Source organism: Tenebrio molitor, chromosome 3, assembly GCF_963966145.1.
Source record: "Tenebrio molitor chromosome 3, icTenMoli1.1, whole genome shotgun sequence".
NCBI classification, from domain to species: domain Eukaryota; kingdom Metazoa; phylum Arthropoda; class Insecta; order Coleoptera; family Tenebrionidae; genus Tenebrio; species Tenebrio molitor.
The window spans coordinates 27,080,719-27,104,613 of NC_091048.1; the positions used below are offsets into that span (position 1 = coordinate 27,080,719).

Sequence of the window (23,895 nt, forward strand, 5' to 3'; positions counted from 1 at the left end):
AAAGTTCCGGCCATAAACCCCATTTGTCGGTGTGGGAGCCAAAAATAGGAGTTTTTTGCTTTTTTGTGAATTTCTCTTCAACGAAAAAAGCGAGGTCAAATTTTTTGGTCTCAAAAGAAGCGCATTGAAAAGAGGAATCCAGCGGTGTATAATTCATTGTCATATTATGTTTAATAAGGGAGCTATGGCCGTTTAAATGTTTTTTCCGGGTGCAAATTCGATAGAAGGTAGGGGTTCGTGGTTTTTTCAAAAAATTTTTTTGTGGCCGATTCGAACGAAATTACGGTGAGTTATTGTATACGATGAGTTGAAATCGGGCATAGGGAAAGTTCCGGCCATAAACCCCATTTGTCGGTGTGGGAGCCAAAAATAGGAGTTTTTTGGTTTTTTGTGAATTTCTCTTCAACAAAACAAGCGAGGTCAAATTTTTTGGTCTCAAAAGAAGCGCATTGAAAAGAGGAATCCAGCGGTGTATAATTCATTGTCATATTATGTTTAATAAGGGAGCTACGGCCGTTTAAATGTTTTTTCCGGGTGCAAATTCGATAGAAGGTAGGGGTTCGTGGTTTTTTCAAAAAAATTTTTTGTGGCCGATTCGAACGAAATTACGGTGAGTTATTGTATACGATGAGTTGAAATCGGGCATAGGGAAAGTTCCGGCCATAAACCCCATTTGTCGGTGTGGGAGCCAAAAATAGGAGTTTTTTGGTTTTTTGTGAATTTCTCTTCAACAAAACAAGCGAGGTCAAATTTTTTGGTCTCAAAAGAAGCGCATTGAAAAGAGGAATCCAGCGGTGTATAATTCATTGTCATATTATGTTTAATAAGGGAGCTACGGCCGTTTAAATGTTTTTTCCGGGTGCAAATTCGATAGAAGGTAGGGGTTCGTGGTTTTTTCAAAAAAATTTTTTGTGGCCGATTCGAACGAAATTACGGTGAGTTATTGTATACGATGAGTTGAAATCGAGCATAGGGAAAGTTCCGGCCATAAACCCCATTTGTCGGTGTGGAAGCCAAAAATAGGAGTTTTTTGGTTTTTTGTGAATTTCTCTTCAACAAAAAAAGCGAGGTCAAATTTTTTGGTCTCAAAAGAAGCGCATTGAAAAGAGGAATCCAGCGGTGTATAATTCATTGTCATATTATGTTTAATAAGGGAGCTACGGCCGTTTAAATGTTTTTTCCGGGTGCAAATTCGATAGAAGGTGGTTTTTTCAAAAAAAATTTTTGTGGCCGATTCGAACGAAATGACGGTGAGTTATTGTATACGATGAGTTGAAATCGGGCATAGGGAAAGTTCCGGCCATAAACCCCATTTGTCGGTGTGGGAGCCAAAAATAGGAGTTTTTTGGTTTTTTGTGAATTTCTCTTCAACGAAAAAAGCGAGGTCAAATTTTTTGGTCTCAAAAGAAGCGCATTGAAAAGAGGAATCCAGCGGTGTATAATTCATTGTCATATTATGTTTAATAAGGGAGCTACGGCCGTTTAAATGTTTTTTCCGGGTGCAAATTCGATAGAAGGTAGGGGTTCGTGGTTTTTTCAAAAATTTTTTTTGTGGCCGATTCGAACGAAATTACGGTGAGTTATTGTATACGATGAGTTGAAATCGAGCATAGGGAAAGTTCCGGCCATAAACCCCATTTGTCGGTGTGGGAGCCAAAAATAGGAGTTTTTTGGTTTTTTGTGAATTTCTCTTCAACGAAAAAAGCGAGGTCAAATTTTTTGGTCTCAAAAGAAGCGCATTGAAAAGAGGAATCCAGCGGTGTATAATTCATTGTCATATTATGTTTAATAAGGGAGCTACGGCCGTTTAAATGTTTTTTCCGGGTGCAAATTCGATAGAAGGTAGGGGTTCGTGGTTTTTTCAAAAAATTTTTTTGTGGCCGATTCGAACGAAATTACGGTGAGTTATTGTGTACGATGAGTTGAAATCGGGCATAGGGAAGTTTCCGGCCATAAACCCCATTTGTCGGTGTGGGAGCCAAAAATAGGAGTTTTTTGGTTTTTTGTGAATTTCTCTTAAACGAAAAAAGCGAGGTCAAATTTTTTGGTCTCAAAAGAAGCGCATTGAAAAGAGGAATCCAGCGGTGTATAACTCATTGTCATATTATGTTTAATAAGGGAGCTACGGCCGTTTAAATGTTTTTTCCGGGTGCAAATTCGATAGAAGGTAGGGGTTCGTGGTTTTTTCAAAAATTTTTTTTGTGGCCGATTCGAACGAAATTACGGTGAGTTATTGTATACGATGAGTTGAAATCGAGCATAGGGAAAGTTCCGGCCATAAACCCCATTTGTCGGTGTGGGAGCCAAAAATAGGAGTTTTTTGGTTTTTTGTGAATTTCTCTTCAACGAAAAAAGCGAGGTCAAATTTTTTGGTCTCAAAAGAAGCGCATTGAAAAGAGGAATCCAGCGGTGTATAATTCATTGTCATATTATGTTTAATAAGGGAGCTACGGCCGTTTAAATGTTTTTTCCGGGTGCAAATTCGATAGAAGGTAGGGGTTCGTGGTTTTTTCAAAAAATTTTTTTGTGGCCGATTCGAACGAAATTACGGTGAGTTATTGTGTACGATGAGTTGAAATCGGGCATAGGGAAGTTTCCGGCCATAAACCCCATTTGTCGGTGTGGGAGCCAAAAATAGGAGTTTTTTGGTTTTTTGTGAATTTCTCTTAAACGAAAAAAGCGAGGTCAAATTTTTTGGTCTCAAAAGAAGCGCATTGAAAAGAGGAATCCAGCGGTGTATAACTCATTGTCATATTATGTTTAATAAGGGAGCTACGGCCGTTTAAATGTTTTTTCCGGGTGCAAATTCGATAGAAGGTAGGGGTTCGTGGTTTTTTCAAAAATTTTTTTTGTGGCCGATTCGAACGAAATTACGGTGAGTTATTGTATACGATGAGTTGAAATCGAGCATAGGGAAAGTTCCGGCCATAAACCCCATTTGTCGGTGTGGGAGCCAAAAATAGGAGTTTTTTGGTTTTTTGTGAATTTCTCTTCAACGAAAAAAGCGAGGTCAAATTTTTTGGTCTCAAAAGAAGCGCATTGAAAAGAGGAATCCAGCGGTGTATAATTCATTGTCATATTATGTTTAATAAGGGAGCTACGGCCGTTTAAATGTTTTTTCCGGGTGCAAATTCGATAGAAGGTAGGGGTTCGTGGTTTTTTCAAAAAATTTTTTTGTGGCCGATTCGAACGAAATTACGGTGAGTTATTGTGTACGATGAGTTGAAATCAGGCATAGGGAAAGTTCCGGCCTTAAACCCCATTTGTCGGTGTGGGAGCCAAAAATAGGAGTTTTTTGGTTTTTTGTGAATTTCTCTTCAACGAAAAAAGCGAGGTCAAATTTTTTCATCTCAAAAGAAGCGCATTGAAAAGAGGAATCCAGCGGTGTATAACTCATTGTCATATTATGTTTAATAAGGGAGCTACGGCCGTTTAAATGTTTTTTCCGGGTGCAAATTCGATAGAAGGTAGGGGTTCGTGGTTTTTTCGAAAATTTTTTTTGTGGCCGATTCGAACGAAATTACGGTGAGTTATTGTGTACGATGCGTTGAAATCAGGCATAGGGAAAGTTCCGGCCTTAAACCCCATTTGTCGGTGTGGGAGCCAAAAATAGGAGTTTTTTGGTTTTTTGTGAATTTCTCTTCAACGAAAAAAGCGAGGTCAAATTTTTTCATCTCAAAAGAAGCGCATTGAAAAGAGGAATCCAGCGGTGTATAACTCATTGTCATATTATGTTTAATAAGGGAGCTACGGCCGTTTAAATGTTTTTTCCGGGTGCAAATTCGATAGAAGGTAGGGGTTCGTGGTTTTTTCAAAAATTTTTTTTGTGGCCGATTCGAACGAAATTACGGTGAGTTATTGTGTACGATGCGTTGAAATCAGGCATAGGGAAAGTTCCGGCCATAAACCCCATTTGTCGGTGTGGGAGCCAAAAATAGGAGTTTTTTGGTTTTTTGTGAATTTCTCTTCAACGAAAAAAGCGAGGTCAAATTTTTTCATCTCAAAAGAAGCGCATTGAAAAGAGGAATCCAGCGGTGTATAACTCATTGTCATATTATGTTTAATAAGGGAGCTACGGCCGTTTAAATGTTTTTTCCGGGTGCAAATTCGATAGAAGGTAGGGGTTCGTGGTTTTTTCGAAAATTTTTTTTGTGGCCGATTCGAACGAAATTACGGTGAGTTATTGTGTACGATGCGTTGAAATCAGGCATAGGGAAAGTTCCGGCCTTAAACCCCATTTGTCGGTGTGGGAGCCAAAAATAGGAGTTTTTTGGTTTTTTGTGAATTTCTCTTCAACGAAAAAAGCGAGGTCAAATTTTTTCATCTCAAAAGAAGCGCATTGAAAAGAGGAATCCAGCGGTGTATAACTCATTGTCATATTATGTTTAATAAGGGAGCTACGGCCGTTTAAATGTTTTTTCCGGGTGCAAATTCGATAGAAGGTAGGGGTTCGTGGTTTTTTCAAAAAATTTTTTTGTGGCCGATTCGAACGAAATTACGGTGAGTTATTGTGTACGATGAGTTGAAATCGGGCATAGGGAAGTTTCCGGCCATAAACCCCATTTGTCGGTGTGGGAGCCAAAAATAGGAGTTTTTTGGTTTTTTGTGAATTTCTCTTAAACGAAAAAAGCGAGGTCAAATTTTTTGGTCTCAAAAGAAGCGCATTGAAAAGAGGAATCCAGCGGTGTATAACTCATTGTCATATTATGTTTAATAAGGGAGCTACGGCCGTTTAAATGTTTTTTCCGGGTGCAAATTCGATAGAAGGTAGGGGTTCGTGGTTTTTTCAAAAATTTTTTTTGTGGCCGATTCGAACGAAATTACGGTGAGTTATTGTATACGATGAGTTGAAATCGAGCATAGGGAAAGTTCCGGCCATAAACCCCATTTGTCGGTGTGGGAGCCAAAAATAGGAGTTTTTTGGTTTTTTGTGAATTTCTCTTCAACGAAAAAAGCGAGGTCAAATTTTTTGGTCTCAAAAGAAGCGCATTGAAAAGAGGAATCCAGCGGTGTATAATTCATTGTCATATTATGTTTAATAAGGGAGCTACGGCCGTTTAAATGTTTTTTCCGGGTGCAAATTCGATAGAAGGTAGGGGTTCGTGGTTTTTTCAAAAAATTTTTTTGTGGCCGATTCGAACGAAATTACGGTGAGTTATTGTGTACGATGAGTTGAAATCGGGCATAGGGAAGTTTCCGGCCATAAACCCCATTTGTCGGTGTGGGAGCCAAAAATAGGAGTTTTTTGGTTTTTTGTGAATTTCTCTTAAACGAAAAAAGCGAGGTCAAATTTTTTGGTCTCAAAAGAAGCGCATTGAAAAGAGGAATCCAGCGGTGTATAACTCATTGTCATATTATGTTTAATAAGGGAGCTACGGCCGTTTAAATGTTTTTTCCGGGTGCAAATTCGATAGAAGGTAGGGGTTCGTGGTTTTTTCAAAAATTTTTTTTGTGGCCGATTCGAACGAAATTACGGTGAGTTATTGTATACGATGAGTTGAAATCGAGCATAGGGAAAGTTCCGGCCATAAACCCCATTTGTCGGTGTGGGAGCCAAAAATAGGAGTTTTTTGGTTTTTTGTGAATTTCTCTTCAACGAAAAAAGCGAGGTCAAATTTTTTGGTCTCAAAAGAAGCGCATTGAAAAGAGGAATCCAGCGGTGTATAATTCATTGTCATATTATGTTTAATAAGGGAGCTACGGCCGTTTAAATGTTTTTTCCGGGTGCAAATTCGATAGAAGGTAGGGGTTCGTGGTTTTTTCAAAAAATTTTTTTGTGGCCGATTCGAACGAAATTACGGTGAGTTATTGTGTACGATGAGTTGAAATCAGGCATAGGGAAAGTTCCGGCCTTAAACCCCATTTGTCGGTGTGGGAGCCAAAAATAGGAGTTTTTTGGTTTTTTGTGAATTTCTCTTCAACGAAAAAAGCGAGGTCAAATTTTTTCATCTCAAAAGAAGCGCATTGAAAAGAGGAATCCAGCGGTGTATAACTCATTGTCATATTATGTTTAATAAGGGAGCTACGGCCGTTTAAATGTTTTTTCCGGGTGCAAATTCGATAGAAGGTAGGGGTTCGTGGTTTTTTCGAAAATTTTTTTTGTGGCCGATTCGAACGAAATTACGGTGAGTTATTGTGTACGATGCGTTGAAATCAGGCATAGGGAAAGTTCCGGCCTTAAACCCCATTTGTCGGTGTGGGAGCCAAAAATAGGAGTTTTTTGGTTTTTTGTGAATTTCTCTTCAACGAAAAAAGCGAGGTCAAATTTTTTCATCTCAAAAGAAGCGCATTGAAAAGAGGAATCCAGCGGTGTATAACTCATTGTCATATTATGTTTAATAAGGGAGCTACGGCCGTTTAAATGTTTTTTCCGGGTGCAAATTCGATAGAAGGTAGGGGTTCGTGGTTTTTTCAAAAATTTTTTTTGTGGCCGATTCGAACGAAATTACGGTGAGTTATTGTGTACGATGCGTTGAAATCAGGCATAGGGAAAGTTCCGGCCATAAACCCCATTTGTCGGTGTGGGAGCCAAAAATAGGAGTTTTTTGGTTTTTTGTGAATTTCTCTTCAACGAAAAAAGCGAGGTCAAATTTTTTCATCTCAAAAGAAGCGCATTGAAAAGAGGAATCCAGCGGTGTATAACTCATTGTCATATTATGTTTAATAAGGGAGCTACGGCCGTTTAAATGTTTTTTCCGGGTGCAAATTCGATAGAAGGTAGGGGTTCGTGGTTTTTTCGAAAATTTTTTTTGTGGCCGATTCGAACGAAATTACGGTGAGTTATTGTGTACGATGCGTTGAAATCAGGCATAGGGAAAGTTCCGGCCTTAAACCCCATTTGTCGGTGTGGGAGCCAAAAATAGGAGTTTTTTGGTTTTTTGTGAATTTCTCTTCAACGAAAAAAGCGAGGTCAAATTTTTTCATCTCAAAAGAAGCGCATTGAAAAGAGGAATCCAGCGGTGTATAACTCATTGTCATATTATGTTTAATAAGGGAGCTACGGCCGTTTAAATGTTTTTTCCGGGTGCAAATTCGATAGAAGGTAGGGGTTCGTGGTTTTTTCGAAAATTTTTTTTGTGGCCGATTCGAACGAAATTACGGTGAGTTATTGTGTACGATGAGTTGAAATCAGGCATAGGGAAAATTCCGGCCATAAACCCCATTTGTCGGTGTGGGAGCCAAAAATAGGAGTTTTTTGGTTTTTTGTGAATTTCTCTTCAACGAAAAAAGCGAGGTCAAATTTTTTCGTCTCAAAAGAAGCGCATTGAAAAGAGGAATCCAGCGGTGTATAACTCATTGTCATATTATGTTTAATAAGGGAGCTACGGCCGTTTAAATGTTTTTTCCGGGTGCAAATTCGATAGAAGGTAGGGGTTCGTGGTTTTTTCGAAAATTTTTTTTGTGGCCGATTCGAACGAAATTACGGTGAGTTATTGTGTACGATGAGTTGAAATCAGGCATAGGGAAAATTCCGGCCATAAACCCCATTTGTCGGTGTGGGAGCCAAAAATAGGAGTTTTTTGGTTTTTTGTGAATTTCTCTTCAACGAAAAAAGCGAGGTCAAATTTTTTCGTCTCAAAAGAAGCGCATTGAAAAGAGGAATTCAGCTTGTTAATAATTATCGCTGGGATCACTAGTGGTATTACCCATACAATTTCCACGAGTGGGAATATTCTGTCCAATTTTTTTGAAACCATGGTAACAAATGTGTAAAATTGTGTTTTTATTGGTCCATTTTTAACAAATGACAAGTGAATGGAATAGTCAAGATAATCTTGCATGTACAGTCGCGAGCAATAAATTTTGGTCGTCATTGTCATTCTTTGACGGATTGGAAAATGTTCCTTTGTAAAACGTTCGTAAATATCATAACCTATCATCTTGTTGGATGACATTAATTGTGATTTTTTGACACTCTCTTGACATGGGCATAATCAGGCAGGATTTTTTTTTAATTCTTGACAATCTAGTAAAATTTTGAAATGACATTCACGACCAAAATTTATTGCTCGCGACAGTGACAGTACGCCCCTTAAAATACATACATGAAATTGCTAAAAAATACCGCAAATTTTTCCACTGGACACCTCCTGTTCTTGACACATTTTCTAATTTAAACTGATATGCATGACAAGATAATTCCGCATCAAGCTTTGCCAACCTAAAAATTCTCATAAAATGTTCCGTAAATTAATGGCTATAATGACATCGCAGATGATGACGTCGCGTTCGTTAATATGTCTATTAGAGAATCAAAATTGAGGCAAAATATTAATGCAGTTGTACAGTCGATTGCAAAAAAATCGAGGTACCTTACTAACTACATCAAATTTTTTATAGTTTAATTCATTCTTTTTGTTGTCAATTTTGATGTTACCGAGACAAGCAAAATGTCAAAACTTTTCATTTATTACGTCATACATAATGACATTTCTTGTGTCATAACCTATTTGAAAAAGCATGCCATTAAAAGTCAGAAAAGACTGATTTACATGTGCTAAAAACAGGAAAATTCAGTGATTTTTACGATGTATTCGATTTTTTTGCAATCGACTGTACAGAAAGACTGACAGTAAAAAGTTTTATCACCGAACAAAAGAATAGGTAACTTCGCAACTTTTATCTGCGGATAAATATTGTAAAAACATTTAAATCATATTTGAATATTTGAATCGGCAAGCACGCTTGCAGATGTTCCGTTTTATGGATCTCATAAAAAAATGCAAAAAAATCATCGATTCTTTTCTTATGCTTATTTACTTTTGTAGCGTAATTTAATACTGTTATTTGTATTTTTTTGACTGTTGTACAGTGCGATCAACAATTATTATTAGGTACATATTTAGATCAAAGAAGCCTTTGAACTTTTGGACGTAGGTCCAAATCTAGACATCCAAATGCTCTGATGCATAGAAGTATTTTTGGTTGCATATACCTATTTCAAATGATGAATCTTTTATGTTCTGGAGTAAAAGCCATTTTTGCGTTACAATTTGATTAATAGTGACAGTTGTTTAACGTTTATTAGCTGTTAGCAAAGATACGAAAAATCTGACATTGTCAAAGTCATAGCCGCCTCTTATATCTATAAGTAATTGTTGATCGCACGGTATAAAGACACGTGGAGAAGACAAAACGAAAATAATCCCAACTTGTTCTGTTTATTCAGCTTTTTTTTAAACTATAATACACCAGAGACTTTATATAGCGGCACACGTTGCATCCCATTCGCATTTTGTAGAATTCAGACACATTTTCTTATGTTCAATGGTTTAATATTAAAAATTGCTCGCGCCCGAGAAACACATCGCGGTCGAGCGCGCATTTTTTGGCTGCACCCAGTCGAACATGCATTTCCAGTAGAAAGGACACCTTTAGGATCCCGTCGTAAACATATAAATTTCGATAAACGCCAGACCGGCAATATTTAAAATTGGCTCTTCGCTGAGTAGCAAATGCACCCGCCCCTCCACAACATCATCCGGAAGCATGGCCGGGAGTCATAATCCCAATTGTCTTGCTGCGCGACTTCCATAAATAATCCCCAATTTCAGGGATCGATCGTCGCTCCTGGAGCGGTCCCGAAACGCTCCCGAATCGTCCGGCACTCGGACCGCTTTTAATTAGTTGCCGCTCCACTCCGAGATGTAAATGGCGGTTCCTTGGATCGATTGTAGGAATCTCCGTAATATTTCCTGTCATTGATAGATTATCTTAAAAGCTTTTTTGCACTCGGCGCGCGGGATTTACGGCAGGATTGTCGTTAAGAGGAATTTTAAATTGTAATGCGGGGCGGGTAAGTGGCGGTCGAAGACGGACGCCCTGCTAGAAGTGGTGGTCACCCCAACCTTAATGGAGCCAGTCCGAGCGCAATTAAGCAGTCCGTGTCAAGTTTATTAAACAGTCTGATGATGTCTGGAGTGGTGCCCTCGCAGCGAATTATTTGAACAGCTTTTATCGGTTATTAGTGGACCGCGACCGCCGCTATTGATTATTAAATTTCCACACCGCGAGCTCGTATTCATTATGCGACTCAACCAAACAATATCGCCTCACGACAACAATACAAATTGCCGAAACGTTGCGGCTTTGCAAAGTCACGTCGTAGCTAAATCGACGTCAGATGTAAGTAGAGACTAACCCCGAGCGCTCCCCGGAATTCAGCACAAGCTGTTTCGGTATTTGATTTTGCAGCGAGCTTTACCTTTTAATCTTCGATTAGCAAAGCTCTGGAGAGCGCACGTTTCGCAGCGCTTTGTGCGTCCATCGTCAGGTTTCCATCCGGACCCTCCGACATAAAATTACGAGAGTACACAACGTTTAATCGAATTGCGAAAACGCAATCTGCACGTCCTCTACCTACGAAGGGTGGTAAATATTTAAATCTAGATCAACGTCCGGTAGTTCAGGTCCGTTTTGAATAAAACACGTGTTTGCTTTTCATCACATCCGCGGGAGCTCGGAAAGGAACAGGACAGACTTCGAAAAAAACCTTGAGTTTATTCGTTAAACGAACACAAAAGTCTGATAGAAAATAAACACATTTTAGAACTTTAAGCTAAAGCCGGCCCCTATCCTGCTGTTGTCGGTCTCCAGTCCTATCCGGAAGCCGTCCTCGTCGCCCTGCAAAGCAAGATCAGTGCGTGTGGAACTGAGCGCGCTGGATACGTACCAATTTCTTGTACTCGCCGCCGCCAGAGGGCGCTTTGGGACTGGCCTCGGACGCCCTCTTCTGACCGGGCTCGCTCTTAGACGGCCACTTGGGAAACATGGAGGGGTCGATGGGCGACGGGAACTCGTTGAAGTAGGGATGCTTGAGCGCCTCGTCGGCCGTGATTCTTTGGTGCGGGTCGAACGTCAGGAAATTTAATAAAAAATTCAACCCCAAATCGCTCAACATCTGGAACTTTTTCCGCAAATTGGACATGGCGTGATTCGTGAACTTCATCTTCTGCACGGCCGGCAGCTTGTTGAAACCGGGCCAGATTTTCTCCGTGGGAGTCCCCAAACACTGCGAACAAATCGGACGTTTTAGTGGCGCCGTTGCGGAGGTGGTCGCGACGAGAACCTTGAAAATCCTGTTGATCTGCTCCACTTCGGACTTGCCGGGGAAGATGGCGTTCATCAGGAGAAACTCGGCGAAGATGCACCCCACCGACCACATGTCGATGGGGGTGGAGTACTCTTTGGCGCAGAGCAGCAACTCGGGGGCTCTGTACCACAGGGTGACCACCACCGGGGTGTACGACCGCAAGGGCGAGCCGTACTCCCTCGCCAGCCCGAAATCCCCCACCTTCAAGATTCCGTTGTGCGACAACAGCAAGTTGGAAGTCTTCAAGTCCCTGTGCAGGATCCAGTTGTCGTGGAGGTGCGCGACCGCCGCCAGCAGCTGCTTGAGCAGGCACTTGACTTCTCCGGGGGCAAAGTGCAGGTCCTTGCGCCGCATCATCTCGATCAGCGACTTGAGGTCGTGCTCCACGTAGTCCATCACGATGAAGATCTTGTCCATGTTGCTCCCGACGACGATCTCCCTCACCGTCACGATGTTCGGGTGTTGGCCCTTCAGCAGAGTGTTGATCTCCCGCAACGACGTAATAGGAAAGCCTTCTTTCTCCTTCTCCATTTTGAGCTTCTTCAAAGCGACGATGTCGTCCGTGCGCTTGTCCTTGTACCGGTAGACCACCCCGTACGTCCCTTCAGCGATGCGATTGAGACACTGGAACTCGTCGAGCGAGCGGCAACCCTCGATCGCGGGGTAATAAGGCGGCAGGGTCTCGTCGAATTCCGGTCTTTCCCCGGCTTCTTCCGCCTCTTCTTCCATCTGGTTCTCGCTCGGGTTCGTTTCCGTGCTGACGTCGCTGTCCTCGTCAAATTTTGGACGCTTCGGTGAGGGATCGTCGGCCAAGTCTTTCAGGTCCTCCTCGAGGATCTCGCTAAAATTTTTACTTTCTTCCGTCTCAACCGGAACTGTATTTTCTGTCTCATTACTCCTATGATTCTCTGAGTCACGATTTGAATTTCTAAAATCTTTCACTCTCTCAACATCATACTTACATGAATCGACATATTTTGATCCTAGTAAGTTACCTTTACTATCTTTCTCGTTTTTGTACGATTTTTTGCGGTGGTGTCTCGACTTGTCTCGTTCCGCAGAACGGTGACGTCTGTCCCTGCAATCATTTCCCCCCCACTTTATCCAAACAATCCACAAAAACCGCAAATCTTTTTTATACACTCAAAACATTAGCGAGTACAATCTGGATTTCGGCGTAAATCCTTACCTGTGGTGTTTGTCTCTGTGAGAGTGTCTTTTGTCGCGGTGACTTGCCGACCTTTCGTGTCGAAAATGACTGCGATAATCTTCCCTGTGCTTCCTTTTCGTGGTTTCCGGCTGCTTTTCGATCGAGTCCTCCATCTCTCTGCAAAATACACCGTCGAATTCGCACGATATGAAAACGTAAAACCTAACCTCAAATCGCAACTTTCGCTTCTCAACGGCGACACATCTGCACCGTCTTCTAGCGGGCTTTCAAAATTTTCCTTGTTTTTAGCACAATCGTCCATAATGCACGTAACTCTTAAATCATTGATTTTCGTTACAAATTAGATTCTAACGATCAAAACGCAAACATTGCCACAACTTGTAATTGCTCAACTGTCATTCGCTACCAACCTAACAATGACAAATCGAAAATTCCCTACCGGTGGACGTATCGAACCGCCGCTTTCATGCTAAATCAAGACGATTTCGGTACTACTTATAATTATAAATTACAATATGTATTATAAATATAATTATGCATTGCTTGATGAAATCAGAACTTGAGGCTGAACCCGCCGCCCATCCTCCTGTTATCGACCCCCATCCCTATCCGAAATCCGTATCCGTCGTCGTCACCGTCGCCCCCCTGCAACACACATTTCAGACAAACTCCGACAGAACCACCTCACCTCTAACCAATTTTTTGTATTCGCCACCTCCGCTCGGTGGTTTGGGACTGGCGGCGAGCGCCCTCTTCTGTCCCAGTTCGCTCTTGGCCGGCCAAGTGGGGAACATGGCGGGGTCGATCGGGAGCGGGGCTTCGTTGAAGAACGTGTGCTGCAAGGCCTCCTCGGCCGTGACTCTCTGCGCCGGGTCGAAGGTCAAGAACTTGGTGAGCAGGTTCAAGCCCAGGTCCGTGAGCATGTGAAACTTCGCCCGCAAGTTCGACACTGGGTAGTCGCTGAACTTCATTTTTTGCACCGCGGGAAGCTTGTTAAAGCCGGGCCAGATCTTCTCGCTCGGCGTGCCCAGGTCCCTGAAGATTCGATTCAACTGGTCGACTTCCGACTTTCCGGGGAACAGCGCGTTCATCAGGAGGAGCTCGGCAAAGATGCACCCCACGGACCACATGTCGATGGGGGTGGAGTACTCTTTGGTGCACAGCAACAACTCGGGGGCTCTGTACCACAGGGTGACCACGATCGGGGTGTAGGCTTTGAGCGGAGAACCGTACTCTCGCGCCAAGCCGAAATCCCCGACTTTGAGGATGCCCTTGTGGGAGAGCAGCAGATTGGAAGTTTTTAAGTCTCGGTGCAGGATCCAGTTGTCGTGGAGGTGAGCGACTGCCAGCAACAACTGTTTGAGCAGGCACTTCACCTCCCCGGGCATGAAGTTCTGCTTTTTGTGCCGCATCGTCTCCATGAGCGACTTCAGGTCGTGCTCCACGTAGTCCATCACTATGAAGATCTTGTCCATGTTGCTCCCGACGACGATCTCCCGCACCGTCACGATGTTCGGGTGTTGTCCCTTGAGCAGAGTGTTGATCTCCCGCAACGACGTGATCGGGAAACCTTCTTTCTCCTTCTCCATCTTCAGTCTTTTCAAGGCCACGATGTCCTCCGTCCTTTTGTCTTTGGCTCTGTACACGACGCCGTACGTCCCCTCTTCGATGCGGTTCAAACACTGAAACTCCTCCACAGAGCGACAACCTTGAACCGCCGGGTAGTACGGAGGAAGGTGTTCGTCGATCGTCGGTTTCGTCGCCTCCTCACTCTTTTCCTTTTCTTCGACGACTTCCTTCTCTTCGGATTGTTCGCGTCCGTTCTTGGGCGACACCGAGGCGGACCGCTCGCTGCTAGCGCTCCGACTCCTCGACTTCCGCTCGGAGGAGGGGCTCCGCTCCCGCGACTCCGAACTCCTCTCGGATCTGTCCGAGTGCCGCGAGTTCGTGCTGCTCCGGCCGCTCTCCTCGTTGCTCTCGCTCTTATTATCGGTGTCCTCGTATTGCACCTCCGCTTCTTCCTCCGAATTGTCGGAAACCGTGACCACGTTGGACTCGTCGGCTCGCAGCCGCTTGTTGTAGAATTCCTCCTCTTCTTGCTGCTTCCGCTTCGCCGCCTTCTCCAGGTGGCGCCTCTCGCGCTCCACCCTCGACTGTTCCTTCACTCGCGCCATCTCCCGTTCCGCCTCCAACAGCTTCTCCTTGCGCAGCTCCTGCTGCACCCGCTCTTCTTCGCTCAACTTCTCCTCGTCTTTCCCCTTGTCGTCCCTCTTGTGTCTCTTGTGCTCCTCGCTCGTGCTTATGTTGATGATTTCTTTGACGTACATCCCCGCCTCGCCCTGCAAAGCGCTGTCCAACGTCTCCACTTCCCTGTACTTCTTCTCCTTCTCTCGCGTCTCCCCCTTTTCCAGCCGCTGCAGCTCCTCTTCCCCTTTGCTCGTCCGTTTGCTCAGCAACCTCTCCCTCAGATCCTGAAGAGTTTTGTCGGCGCGATCCCGCTTCTCCTCCTCGTACCGTCTGTGTTTCTCCGTCCCGGTCCCGCGTCCCTCTTTCGGCTTCTTCTCGTCGTACTTGCGCGAATCGGAATGTCGCGACCTCGACGAGTCCTCCTTGCGATCCCTGTAGTATTGCATCTCGCTGTACGTGATTTCCCGATAGTAGCGCTCTTTCTCTCGCTGATAGTGCTCCCTCTCTTTATTCGAACGAGTTTGTTTTTCGCGGTGGTGTTTCTCACGGTGAGAGTGTCTTTCCTCGCGGTGGCGCTCCGATCGCTTGTGATGCGACCGACTCTCGTGACCCTCGCGCCGCTTACTCCGCGAACTTTGCGACGAGACGCGGGCCTGAGGGGGCTTGATGTCCAAGGAGTCCACGTTTTCGCCGTCTTCTTCGGAGAGGCTGCAACATTTAAAAAAACGGACACTATTTAAAAATCATCACTGTAGGTCCTGACACATTTCCAACTGTTATCTCGCATTATTATAATTATCATCGTCGCTGATACGGACATGTTTGTTCGTTAATCACTGACTCAACGGACGTACACCACGAAAAAAGCTCTAGCATTGCTGATAACACTCGTATAACTGATTGTTTTTTTTTTTTTTTTTTGTAAAAACATTGTCGCAATTTATACGACTGTCCAGACACCGAGACAACAGTCGGGTGTCAAGAGAGGACGTGAGACACGAGTAGAGATCAAGCAGCCCCCTCAAACTCCCCAAATAAACAAGGACGTTGGAACTAACCTGAAATCCATGGTTTCGCCCTTTTGACGCGAGGTCTCCGGACTCTGACGCAGCTCACCATCCTCGCTTTGTTCGTCGCCCGAATTGTAAGACATATTTGCAAAATTGTGTTTTAAACTAATTACACGGAATTGTTTACTTGTAACATTATTGTGAGGTTAGAATAAAAATAAATTTTGAAGGAGACAAGTTTGATGCGAATGGCTGCCAACCAAATAGGTCACACTCGAGTAAAATATGTTCGAAAGTGATAATTACCGCGGAGGATCGCGAGAAACTGGCCTAACAAACTACGATTGACAGTAATTGATGCGACTTTATTGTAATTATGGTTAATAAGTCGAATTAATTGGCATGTCGTGAGAGGTGCATTGACAGGTGCCAACTTCAGACTAGTATGATCTGTCAAATGATTACTAACCTCTTCATGTGATTGTCGTGATTCCACCCCGTTTTCCACTCACGTCCGGCAAATAATGAATATACGGAGTGCCCGTGTGAGTTAGCAGCCCCACTCTCGTGCAAAACTGGCCCCAACAACTTCGTTGTTACCATGTGAAGTACTAACCTAAAATTTCGTACGTTTGGATGGAAATCGTGTTGTGCCCCAATGAAGAATAAGAATTTCATAAAATTTCTGTTCGGAATAATCATAATCAGTTTATTTTTAATAATATTTAGGCAGCACAAGCCGGAAGCTATACAAAACATCGTATCAACAACGCACCAACAAATTCGCAATATCAAGGTAGGTGAGGCACTTGTGGCGCCTTTAAAGTGACATCCAGGCTCTAGGACACGTTCCGGGATTCGGACAGCAAGACTTTGGTGGCGGACGAGAAATATCTGAACGTTCTGGGATTCACTGACAGTCCCAGGCTGTATCCCAACGACATATGGAGGAACACGTCTCTGCCGGTGATCGTGACCTACGTGATGGAGGGCCAAGAGAGTCAAGCCGTGGGGCTGATCAACAACGTCGGTCGCGTGTTGCCCAACAACACGATTCTAGTCTACAACCTGGGACTGGGTAATTACGGCTTGAAAACGGTAATGGTGAGGTTTGTTGGAAGTTTTGGCCTAAACGGCGACTGTCCCCAGCTTTTGACCTACTGCAACAACAGCAGGTGCCAATCGTTGACCTTCAGTCTGGCGGACTTCCCCTCGCACGTCGACGAGGAAAGCATACGCGCTTATAGACCCCTAGTCATTCAAGTAGAAAAAAATACAATCACGATTTCGATTTGCGCTATCGATTGTGTTCGTAGGACGCCCTCCAACGCACCGGTGCCATTTTATTCCTCGAGTGCAACTACCGATTCTCCCGCCACTTGACCCACGACGCGATGATGGATCTGTTCGAGAAGCGGGCCAAGTCCCAGGGCATCCTCACCTGGCCCATGAACCTGAAAAACCCGGTGTCGAGCCTCACCCACAAGAAGATGTTCCAGTACTTCCACACCGACGCCGAGAATTTCCTCTTTCTCCAGATGGTGAACGCGGACATCCTCCTGATTGTCAACACGGAGTCGGTGCACAACGACATCATGCTGCCGTGGGTGAAGTGCGCCCTCACCCAAGACTGCATCGTCCCGATCGGGGCGCAGTCGGCGGGATGCCGCTTCGACAAGAAGCCCCAGTACAGGTACTCGGGCTGCCACAGCTACGACACCTCGGCGCTCAACATCGTCCTAGGACTCAAGTTCAACATGGACGGCAGCCAGTACATGTACAACGAGGGCGAGAAGCTGTTCGAGAGTGTGGATCTCAGCAGGGCGGAGGCCCTACTGAGAGAGTTCGAGCAGAACATCACGACCGAAGGGCGGTTCTTGTCCTTCGACGCGTAATCTATTTAGACACTGTATCGGACCAAATTCTGTGTGATAATAATGTAAATCGTAAAGTTATTCCTTTTTGAAACCAAATATTGCCAAGCACTTGTTGATAGGGTCGACTTGTTTCGTTGTTTTTTCAGGGCCCGAGCCTGCCCTGAATTTTGTGATTTTAGTTTGTATTCGCTGTACAAATGAGGCATCTTCCTTGTCATCGATAGTGGCATTGTACATAATCCAGGCTGTTTGACAGGTCACACATCCGATTCAATTTTGTACCGCATCATAGTTATTCGGACTGTAAATAATTATTTATTTATCTGTTTTAGTTGTACTGAAATGCTTATTTAAGAATAAAAAAATATGTAAGGTACGGACGACTTCAACAACCAACCCACCCACAATAAACAGTCAAATTTTATTAAAGATAAAAATACATCGATTCAGCTTATTTTATCTAATTGAGGGTCACTGAGGGTGCAGAAAACACTTTTTGAAGCCTCTACTTTCATAATGGGTCGTTTGACGCGTCGCCTTGGTGTAACTGCTCAGTTTCACGTCCACGATTTTGAGCAAATCTTCCACGGGGTACTCGTGAGCGTGTTCGCTGAACACCTCGCACAGCGTGGTGATGTACCAAGTCCCGTGGACTGGGTCCCTGTGCGATACGAACCCTGCAAAATCACGTAGTAATGCGACGCGGACCGCGCTCTAAACTCACCTGGCAAGGTCGAATAGGCTATGAGAGCGTCCGCGAGTACCGATTCTACAGCAGGGGTTCTTGTGCTGTCGCTCTGCACGAATTGCTCGTTATCCCCTCGACAACACTGAAAAATGAAAATCTTTGGCTTGCCGACCATAGCTTTGCAGTTTGCCTCCGTGAAATTATGTAGCAGGTCCTCGACGAGGATACCCTTCTCGTCGATACCGAAGACTTCCGTACCCCCCAGAGTTTCGTTGCGAGTGCCGTGGCTCATCACGATCACTATGGAAATGTCTGCGGAGAACAACGAACTCCTCTTGCTGAAGCTCTTCACTTTCGACTCCATGGTGGATTTTTTGAGGTCGCGCTCGACCGTCACTTTGAATCCCATCTCCTTAAACATCTTTTCCAGTCTGGCGTGGTCGACTTTCGCCCCTTGCCTGTAACCCTTGTCTTCGAACATTATGTTGTTGATGATGAGGACTTCGCCGCGTTTTTTGGAGTGGGTCTGGTAGGTAGGAACTGCAGAGCCTTCGTCGTAAAACTTGCCAGTTTTCTTCACAGTTAATTTCTTTTTGGGAGCTTGTGCGTCCGTCGTGGACTGTTCTAGGCTAGGTACGGGGCGACGGAGATTTGTAACTGCGATCTGCGCTTTAGGTGCTTGGAAACTGCTGTAAACAGCGGAATTACGGTAAGGACTTTGATAATTTAGGTTTACAGGTTTAGCGTCCAATTTAATACCACCACCCATATTGCTTACTGATGACGATCTTGACGTTTTGGGCATCGGAATTCCCAAGTAATTATTATCTGAAAACAATATCACTCTAATCGCTCCAACAACAATAACGTCTGACAAATACCTAGTCGTGACAGGGATGCTGATGGACTTTGTGCCGTACCAGCATAAGAAAACGATTCAGAGAAATTTCTGTGCATCCTAAAAAACAAACATTACCAAAGCGTTGTCACTTGAAACATTTTAAACTGACCGAGATGACGAGCTGTAACTAGTTTGGGTAGTGAAAACTGTCTGGGTTGATCTAAAAACAAAACAACACAAAACCTCTTCTTTGTGGTGTTCGTTACTCAATATTCAAGCTACTTACGTTACAACCTTTTTCTCGTCCTTTTTATCAACCCTTTTGGACCACATATTCGCACTTTCCTGAACACAACTGACTTATTAACGCTTATTGTTTGATAAGATAACGCGAATTTAATAGATATTAATTAAACTCCTATTGGATGCGATAGTCCAATACTTTTTAATCCCTAATTTCGATTAAAAACAAGGTTTTTTTGCAATTTTGCACAACTTCCGTTTTCACTTAACACTCCGCATTGTGTTGTCATCATACTCGCTATCTCGCTATTGTACTTGAAAATCAAAGCCGTTTCTTATCAGCGCGTTAATGATAAAAAAGATTTCTGTAAAATATTTATTTAAATAAAGTCGGTGTGTGGTAATATTGCGAACTAAGATTAGCTACAAAGTGTCAGACATGCTCTAGCTGGACCACGTTGCCATCTTCCTCGTAAATTCCCGGATTGAGAAAGCACGTCCTGAAGGCGATGTTCAGAAAGGTGGACGTCTGCCGCGTCCTTTTCTCCGAAATCCGAGTTTTCAGACCCCTTTCGACCATCTTCAGCATCGACTCGACGTCGACTTCGTGCGAGTTCTCCATGAACACTTTACAGATCAGTTCGATGTACCAGCACCCCCTGATGGTGTCTCTGTGCGCTTGGAAGCCCTCCACCGATGGGTGGCAGATCATCAAGTCGCTGTAGTACCTCTCGTCGCCGTCCACGATGTCCGGCTTTTTGGTCAGAGCTGAGTCGCTCTGCGTGTGTTGAGCGAACTGCGCCAGGTTGTCCACCAGCTCCCCTCTGAAACCCGCACCCATGACGCTACTATTCCATTCTGGGCGTTAGAGGAGCGTCTTACGACAATTTTTACGCGACGGCTCAAATTTTCCGGTAATGACGTCAGCAAAATGGCGACCGTCTATCCCTGAATTCTCCCAAATGCATTTCTGCAACCCTTTGAAGGGTTTTCGTCAAAAAAAAGGTACACAAAAAACGCAAACGACCAATCTGTTAGATTAGATGAATATTCTACGTAACAACACAAGTATTACAAAATTTTATTCTATTCTACATTTAATAAAATTTAGTACTTAATTTAATATCGATTACGTACATGTTATCGTTCCTTATGTTTCATCTTATAAATTCCTCCTTTCAAACCTGTATTCGGTGCAATAATCACATATTTACATTTTCTTAATCACGTTTAATGCATTTTTAATGACGGTCTAAAATTAAATATTTTAATAATTCCATTACGTTAGATTCCAACATGGGGTACTTATCTAATATCTAACGACACCCTTTTATCCGGACTTGTTTATTTGGTCTATCTATTTGCTTTATTTAACTCGCTCAAATATTGTACCTTGATAGCCGCCATACTTGATGACGTCATTACGTCAACCCACCAGATGGCGCGCGAGTCCCGCGTAAAAATTCTTGCAAGATGACGCTCTATCGAGTGCTTTACAATAAATGCATTTTTCTACGTTAAATATTGCCAGGCTCAGGACCATCTCGTGGCCCCCAAGTACCTGCAGATGTTAAAAATGAGTATTTTCGGCTTGTCCTTGAAGAGGAGGCAAGTCTTGTTGTTGAACTGGTGGATGATCCACTCCTCCTCGATTCCTTGTCCGTCGCTGCCGATGATGACTGTCTTGTTGTCGATCTTCTCGCCGTGGCTCATTATAATCACGATTCCGACATCGGGGGCGATCTCGTAATCCCTGTGTGCGAACTTCTCCATCACCGTCTTGATCTCCTGCAAGCCCTACAGTCAATTCGGGGAAGCAAAACGCCCGGTTTTAGATTAACATCTCTGGTCAGGTTCCTGTACATGTCGACGCTCAGTCCGATCTTGACGAAGAGCTCCTTCAAGTTGCCCTCGTCGACTTCGGCCCCTCGGCGGGTCTGGTGGCGCTCGGTGTCGAAGCGGACGTTGTTGATGATCAACACCTGTCCCCGGTTCTTCGACCGGGCGCTGTAACAGTAATCGTCGGTGTCGCAGAATTTCGTCGCGGGCGTCACCTCGATCTCGAGCTGCTCGCCGCACACGGTCACTTCGGGGGCGGGCTCTTGGATTATGTTGTCGGGCAGCTTGTAGCAACAGGTGGTGTGCTTGAAGGGGCGGCGGACTGCAAAGCTGCTATAGAAAAATTATTGTGGCGGCGGCGACGTAACGTACTCGTGGGTTTGTTCTCGAGTTTGTCGGCCAGCTCTTCGAATTTGTGCTCGCGGAGGCATCCGACCAGTTGGTGGAAGACGGGGGGCGGCGCCTTCAGCAGTTGGAAGAGGATGCAGCGGTTGTTGTGGCGGCGATTGTCCTCCTGAAACCACCACTACCCTTTACAAACAAAGCCCGACCCGTTCTAGCCCGCGGCGAGGAACAGGTACGGCCATAAATCCCGACAGGGGTTGACATCCCCACATTCTTCACCAAAAATATTTTTTTTCCCAACTGACCAATCACATCTTTCAGGTACTCATGCAATTGTTTGCTTCTTTTTTTTTTGTCTATCAACTGAACAAAGACAAAACCTTGCAGGGTGCACCTGCGCCCCAAGGCACGTGTCAACTACCTGCTGCAACCCGTCATTAATGGAGGCAACCCTTTTGGACCACAAAACAACGACACCTCGCGCAAAAATTAAACAAAGCCCCAGGGACCCCCGATCGCGCTTTTACCGCGGCGCTTGTCCTAAGAGTTGGGATACTTGCGAATTTTATGTTGTCCATGATCCTGGTGATGTTGGGGTCCTTGCTGGAGAGACTCCGCATCATCCTCTCCAAATCACAGTCGCGGACCAACTCGACGAAATATTTATAAATCAGACTTTCGTGTTCTGGCAGCATCGTGTTCTCAGCCGGTTTTTCTCGATTTATCTATTTTAAAAATGGCACTTTGGGGTGTTCTCTTGAGCGGAGCGACTCGATAACGCACATATTGTTGTGACAATGACCACCAAAACAATAAACATAACCTTTAAACATTAAACAGCTCGACTCGTTCGTTGCCAACCCAACGGCGAGAATTGACGAGTGGACACGAGATGTACACGTCACGTGACTGGAATGTGGGGTGATTTGAGGTGAATCGAGGCTCCGCCCACGCACTTTAGGAAAAATGTCCAACATTTCGAGACTCGTATTCTAATAACTTTATTCTAAAATAAACGTCTCAAATATAAATAACAAATATTTGTAAAAACTGGCACGGCGGAATAATTGCACTTGTGACAACACTAGGAATGTAAATCAGTTTCCTAATACTATTTGATAAAATTACAAAACTGGTTTGGACGTAAATACTAAGCGTCATCAGGTTTGGCTGAAATGCTTCACTTTTCCGTCTTCTTCGTACAGGCCTGGATGGATGTAGCACTTCTTGAATGCGATATTTTGAAAAGTGGAGGTCTGCTGGGTACTGTGACCCTCATCCAGTTGCCAAGGCATGGAAGACACGATTTCCAGTTCTTCATCCACTTTCTTGAGCAAAGACTCCACATCCATGTCATGGGCGTGTTCCATGAACACCTTACACAACAACTGAATGTACCATGAACCCTTTATACTGTTCCTATAGGCAGAGTAACCTGCAATCACTCAGTTTAGATCTTTGTACAATCACTTCTGACTCACCACCTTTCACTGAAGGATGACATATCAGCATGTCACTGTAGGTCCTTTGTGTGTCTGACCTGTTGGCATCTGTCATTGTCTCTCTCATTGGATTCTCAAGAACAGTTCTACAAATATGGTAGATGAAAATTTTGGGTTTCCCCCTGAATAAGGCACAGTTCTCGTTGTTGAAAATTGTTCTGAAAGAGTCTTCAGTCAGCATCTTGTTGTCACTGCTGATGATCATAGTCTCATTCTGGTACATCAGTCCATGACTCATGAAAATAACAATGGCCATATCTGGCTTTGTTTCAGGTACATTTTTAGAGAATTCTTGGGTTTTGAAATACATTTCATAAGCACTGAGATTTGTAAATGAAAATACTGTCAACCCCATCTTTTCAAAGAGGGTCCTGAGATTCTCCTGATCTGTTTCAGCTCCATGTCTTTCCTCATTTCCAGCAGGAAATTTTATATTATTCACAAGAAGAACATGACCGCGATTTTTTGATCTGGTGGTGTAAAAACCTGTCCTATTGTATTCATTGGTGTCATAAAATTGCGTGGACAATTTCACGTCGATGTTGACGTCAAGGGGGTGCAACTGATTGTCTAAAAAAAAATATATAAAAACACAAATTAAAAAACTTTGGTATTCACCTTTAGTTATTCTTTTATAGTTGTTTTCCAAACTGGATACTAACTCATTGAAACCATTTTGTTTCAAGGCCTCAACAAAACCCGGGAAAGCGTTAAATTGTTCCAAATTTATTAGTTTGAAGAGAATGCACCTGTTGTTGTGACGTAGATTGTCCTCCTGCAAGGTGCAATTCAAGCAAAGTCTAGCTGGTTGAAAATAAGAACTAACAAACTTACAAGAGATATTTCGTTCAGGATTTCTTTACTCAATTCATCCTTTTCTATTAATTCGTGTAAAATATGTTCCAAATCGCATTTTTCCACTAGTTGGGGGAAGTGTTTGTACATCAAGTCCTTCTGTTCCGGAAGCATTGAATAAACGATAAAGATCGGGTCTAACAAGAAGTGAACACAAAACTAAGTAAAACCAACACAATCTAACAAAAATAAAGGGGAACTATTCACCGGTACAACATAACCTAACTAAGAACGACACAGTTGTC

The 23,895-nt window shown here is 43.8% G+C and overlaps 6 protein-coding genes across 6 annotated transcripts; 1 reads left to right on the top strand and 5 right to left on the bottom strand.

Annotated features, from left to right (window-relative positions):
- Positions 1 to 10,480: 10,480 nt before the first annotated feature.
- On the bottom strand, positions 10,481 to 12,613 carry LOC138125394 (cyclin-dependent kinase 11B-like). The gene is made up of 5 exons (XM_069040677.1): positions 12,470 to 12,613; positions 12,282 to 12,419; positions 11,069 to 12,170; positions 10,673 to 11,011; positions 10,481 to 10,623 (listed from the first exon to the last, which is right to left on the bottom strand). The coding sequence occupies exons 1-5, from the start codon at positions 12,562 to 12,564 to the stop codon at positions 10,546 to 10,548; spliced, it is 1,752 nt and encodes a 583-aa protein (XP_068896778.1). The 5' UTR covers positions 12,565 to 12,613; the 3' UTR covers positions 10,481 to 10,545.
- Positions 12,614 to 12,631: 18 nt separating this feature from the next.
- On the bottom strand, positions 12,632 to 15,754 carry LOC138125392 (serine/threonine-protein kinase PITSLRE-like). The gene is made up of 3 exons (XM_069040670.1): positions 15,509 to 15,754; positions 12,959 to 15,158; positions 12,632 to 12,908 (listed from the first exon to the last, which is right to left on the bottom strand). The coding sequence occupies exons 1-3, from the start codon at positions 15,601 to 15,603 to the stop codon at positions 12,816 to 12,818; spliced, it is 2,388 nt and encodes a 795-aa protein (XP_068896771.1). The 5' UTR covers positions 15,604 to 15,754; the 3' UTR covers positions 12,632 to 12,815.
- A 149-nt stretch (positions 15,755 to 15,903) lies between these two features.
- On the top strand, positions 15,904 to 17,713 carry LOC138125403 (uncharacterized). Its single transcript, XM_069040690.1, has 4 exons — positions 15,904 to 16,256; positions 16,304 to 16,558; positions 16,610 to 16,723; positions 16,777 to 17,713. The coding sequence occupies exons 1-4, from the start codon at positions 16,119 to 16,121 to the stop codon at positions 17,353 to 17,355; spliced, it is 1,086 nt and encodes a 361-aa protein (XP_068896791.1). The 5' UTR covers positions 15,904 to 16,118; the 3' UTR covers positions 17,356 to 17,713.
- A 26-nt stretch (positions 17,714 to 17,739) lies between these two features.
- LOC138125400 (caspase-6-like) lies at positions 17,740 to 19,390 on the bottom strand. The gene is made up of 5 exons (XM_069040684.1): positions 19,153 to 19,390; positions 19,036 to 19,086; positions 18,907 to 18,983; positions 18,062 to 18,853; positions 17,740 to 18,014 (listed from the first exon to the last, which is right to left on the bottom strand). Exons 1-5 carry the CDS (start codon positions 19,197 to 19,199, stop codon positions 17,809 to 17,811), a joined length of 1,173 nt encoding a protein of 390 aa, XP_068896785.1. The 5' UTR covers positions 19,200 to 19,390; the 3' UTR covers positions 17,740 to 17,808.
- An 81-nt stretch (positions 19,391 to 19,471) lies between these two features.
- On the bottom strand, positions 19,472 to 22,144 carry LOC138125398 (caspase-3-like). Its single transcript, XM_069040683.1, has 5 exons — positions 21,854 to 22,144; positions 21,321 to 21,462; positions 20,951 to 21,270; positions 20,671 to 20,897; positions 19,472 to 19,933 (listed from the first exon to the last, which is right to left on the bottom strand). Exons 1-5 carry the CDS (start codon positions 21,986 to 21,988, stop codon positions 19,543 to 19,545), a joined length of 1,215 nt encoding a protein of 404 aa, XP_068896784.1. The 5' UTR covers positions 21,989 to 22,144; the 3' UTR covers positions 19,472 to 19,542.
- A 134-nt stretch (positions 22,145 to 22,278) lies between these two features.
- LOC138125401 (caspase-6-like) lies at positions 22,279 to 23,895 on the bottom strand. Its single transcript, XM_069040685.1, has 4 exons — positions 23,630 to 23,895; positions 23,414 to 23,570; positions 22,778 to 23,365; positions 22,279 to 22,728 (listed from the first exon to the last, which is right to left on the bottom strand). The coding sequence occupies exons 1-4, from the start codon at positions 23,762 to 23,764 to the stop codon at positions 22,454 to 22,456; spliced, it is 1,155 nt and encodes a 384-aa protein (XP_068896786.1). The 5' UTR covers positions 23,765 to 23,895; the 3' UTR covers positions 22,279 to 22,453.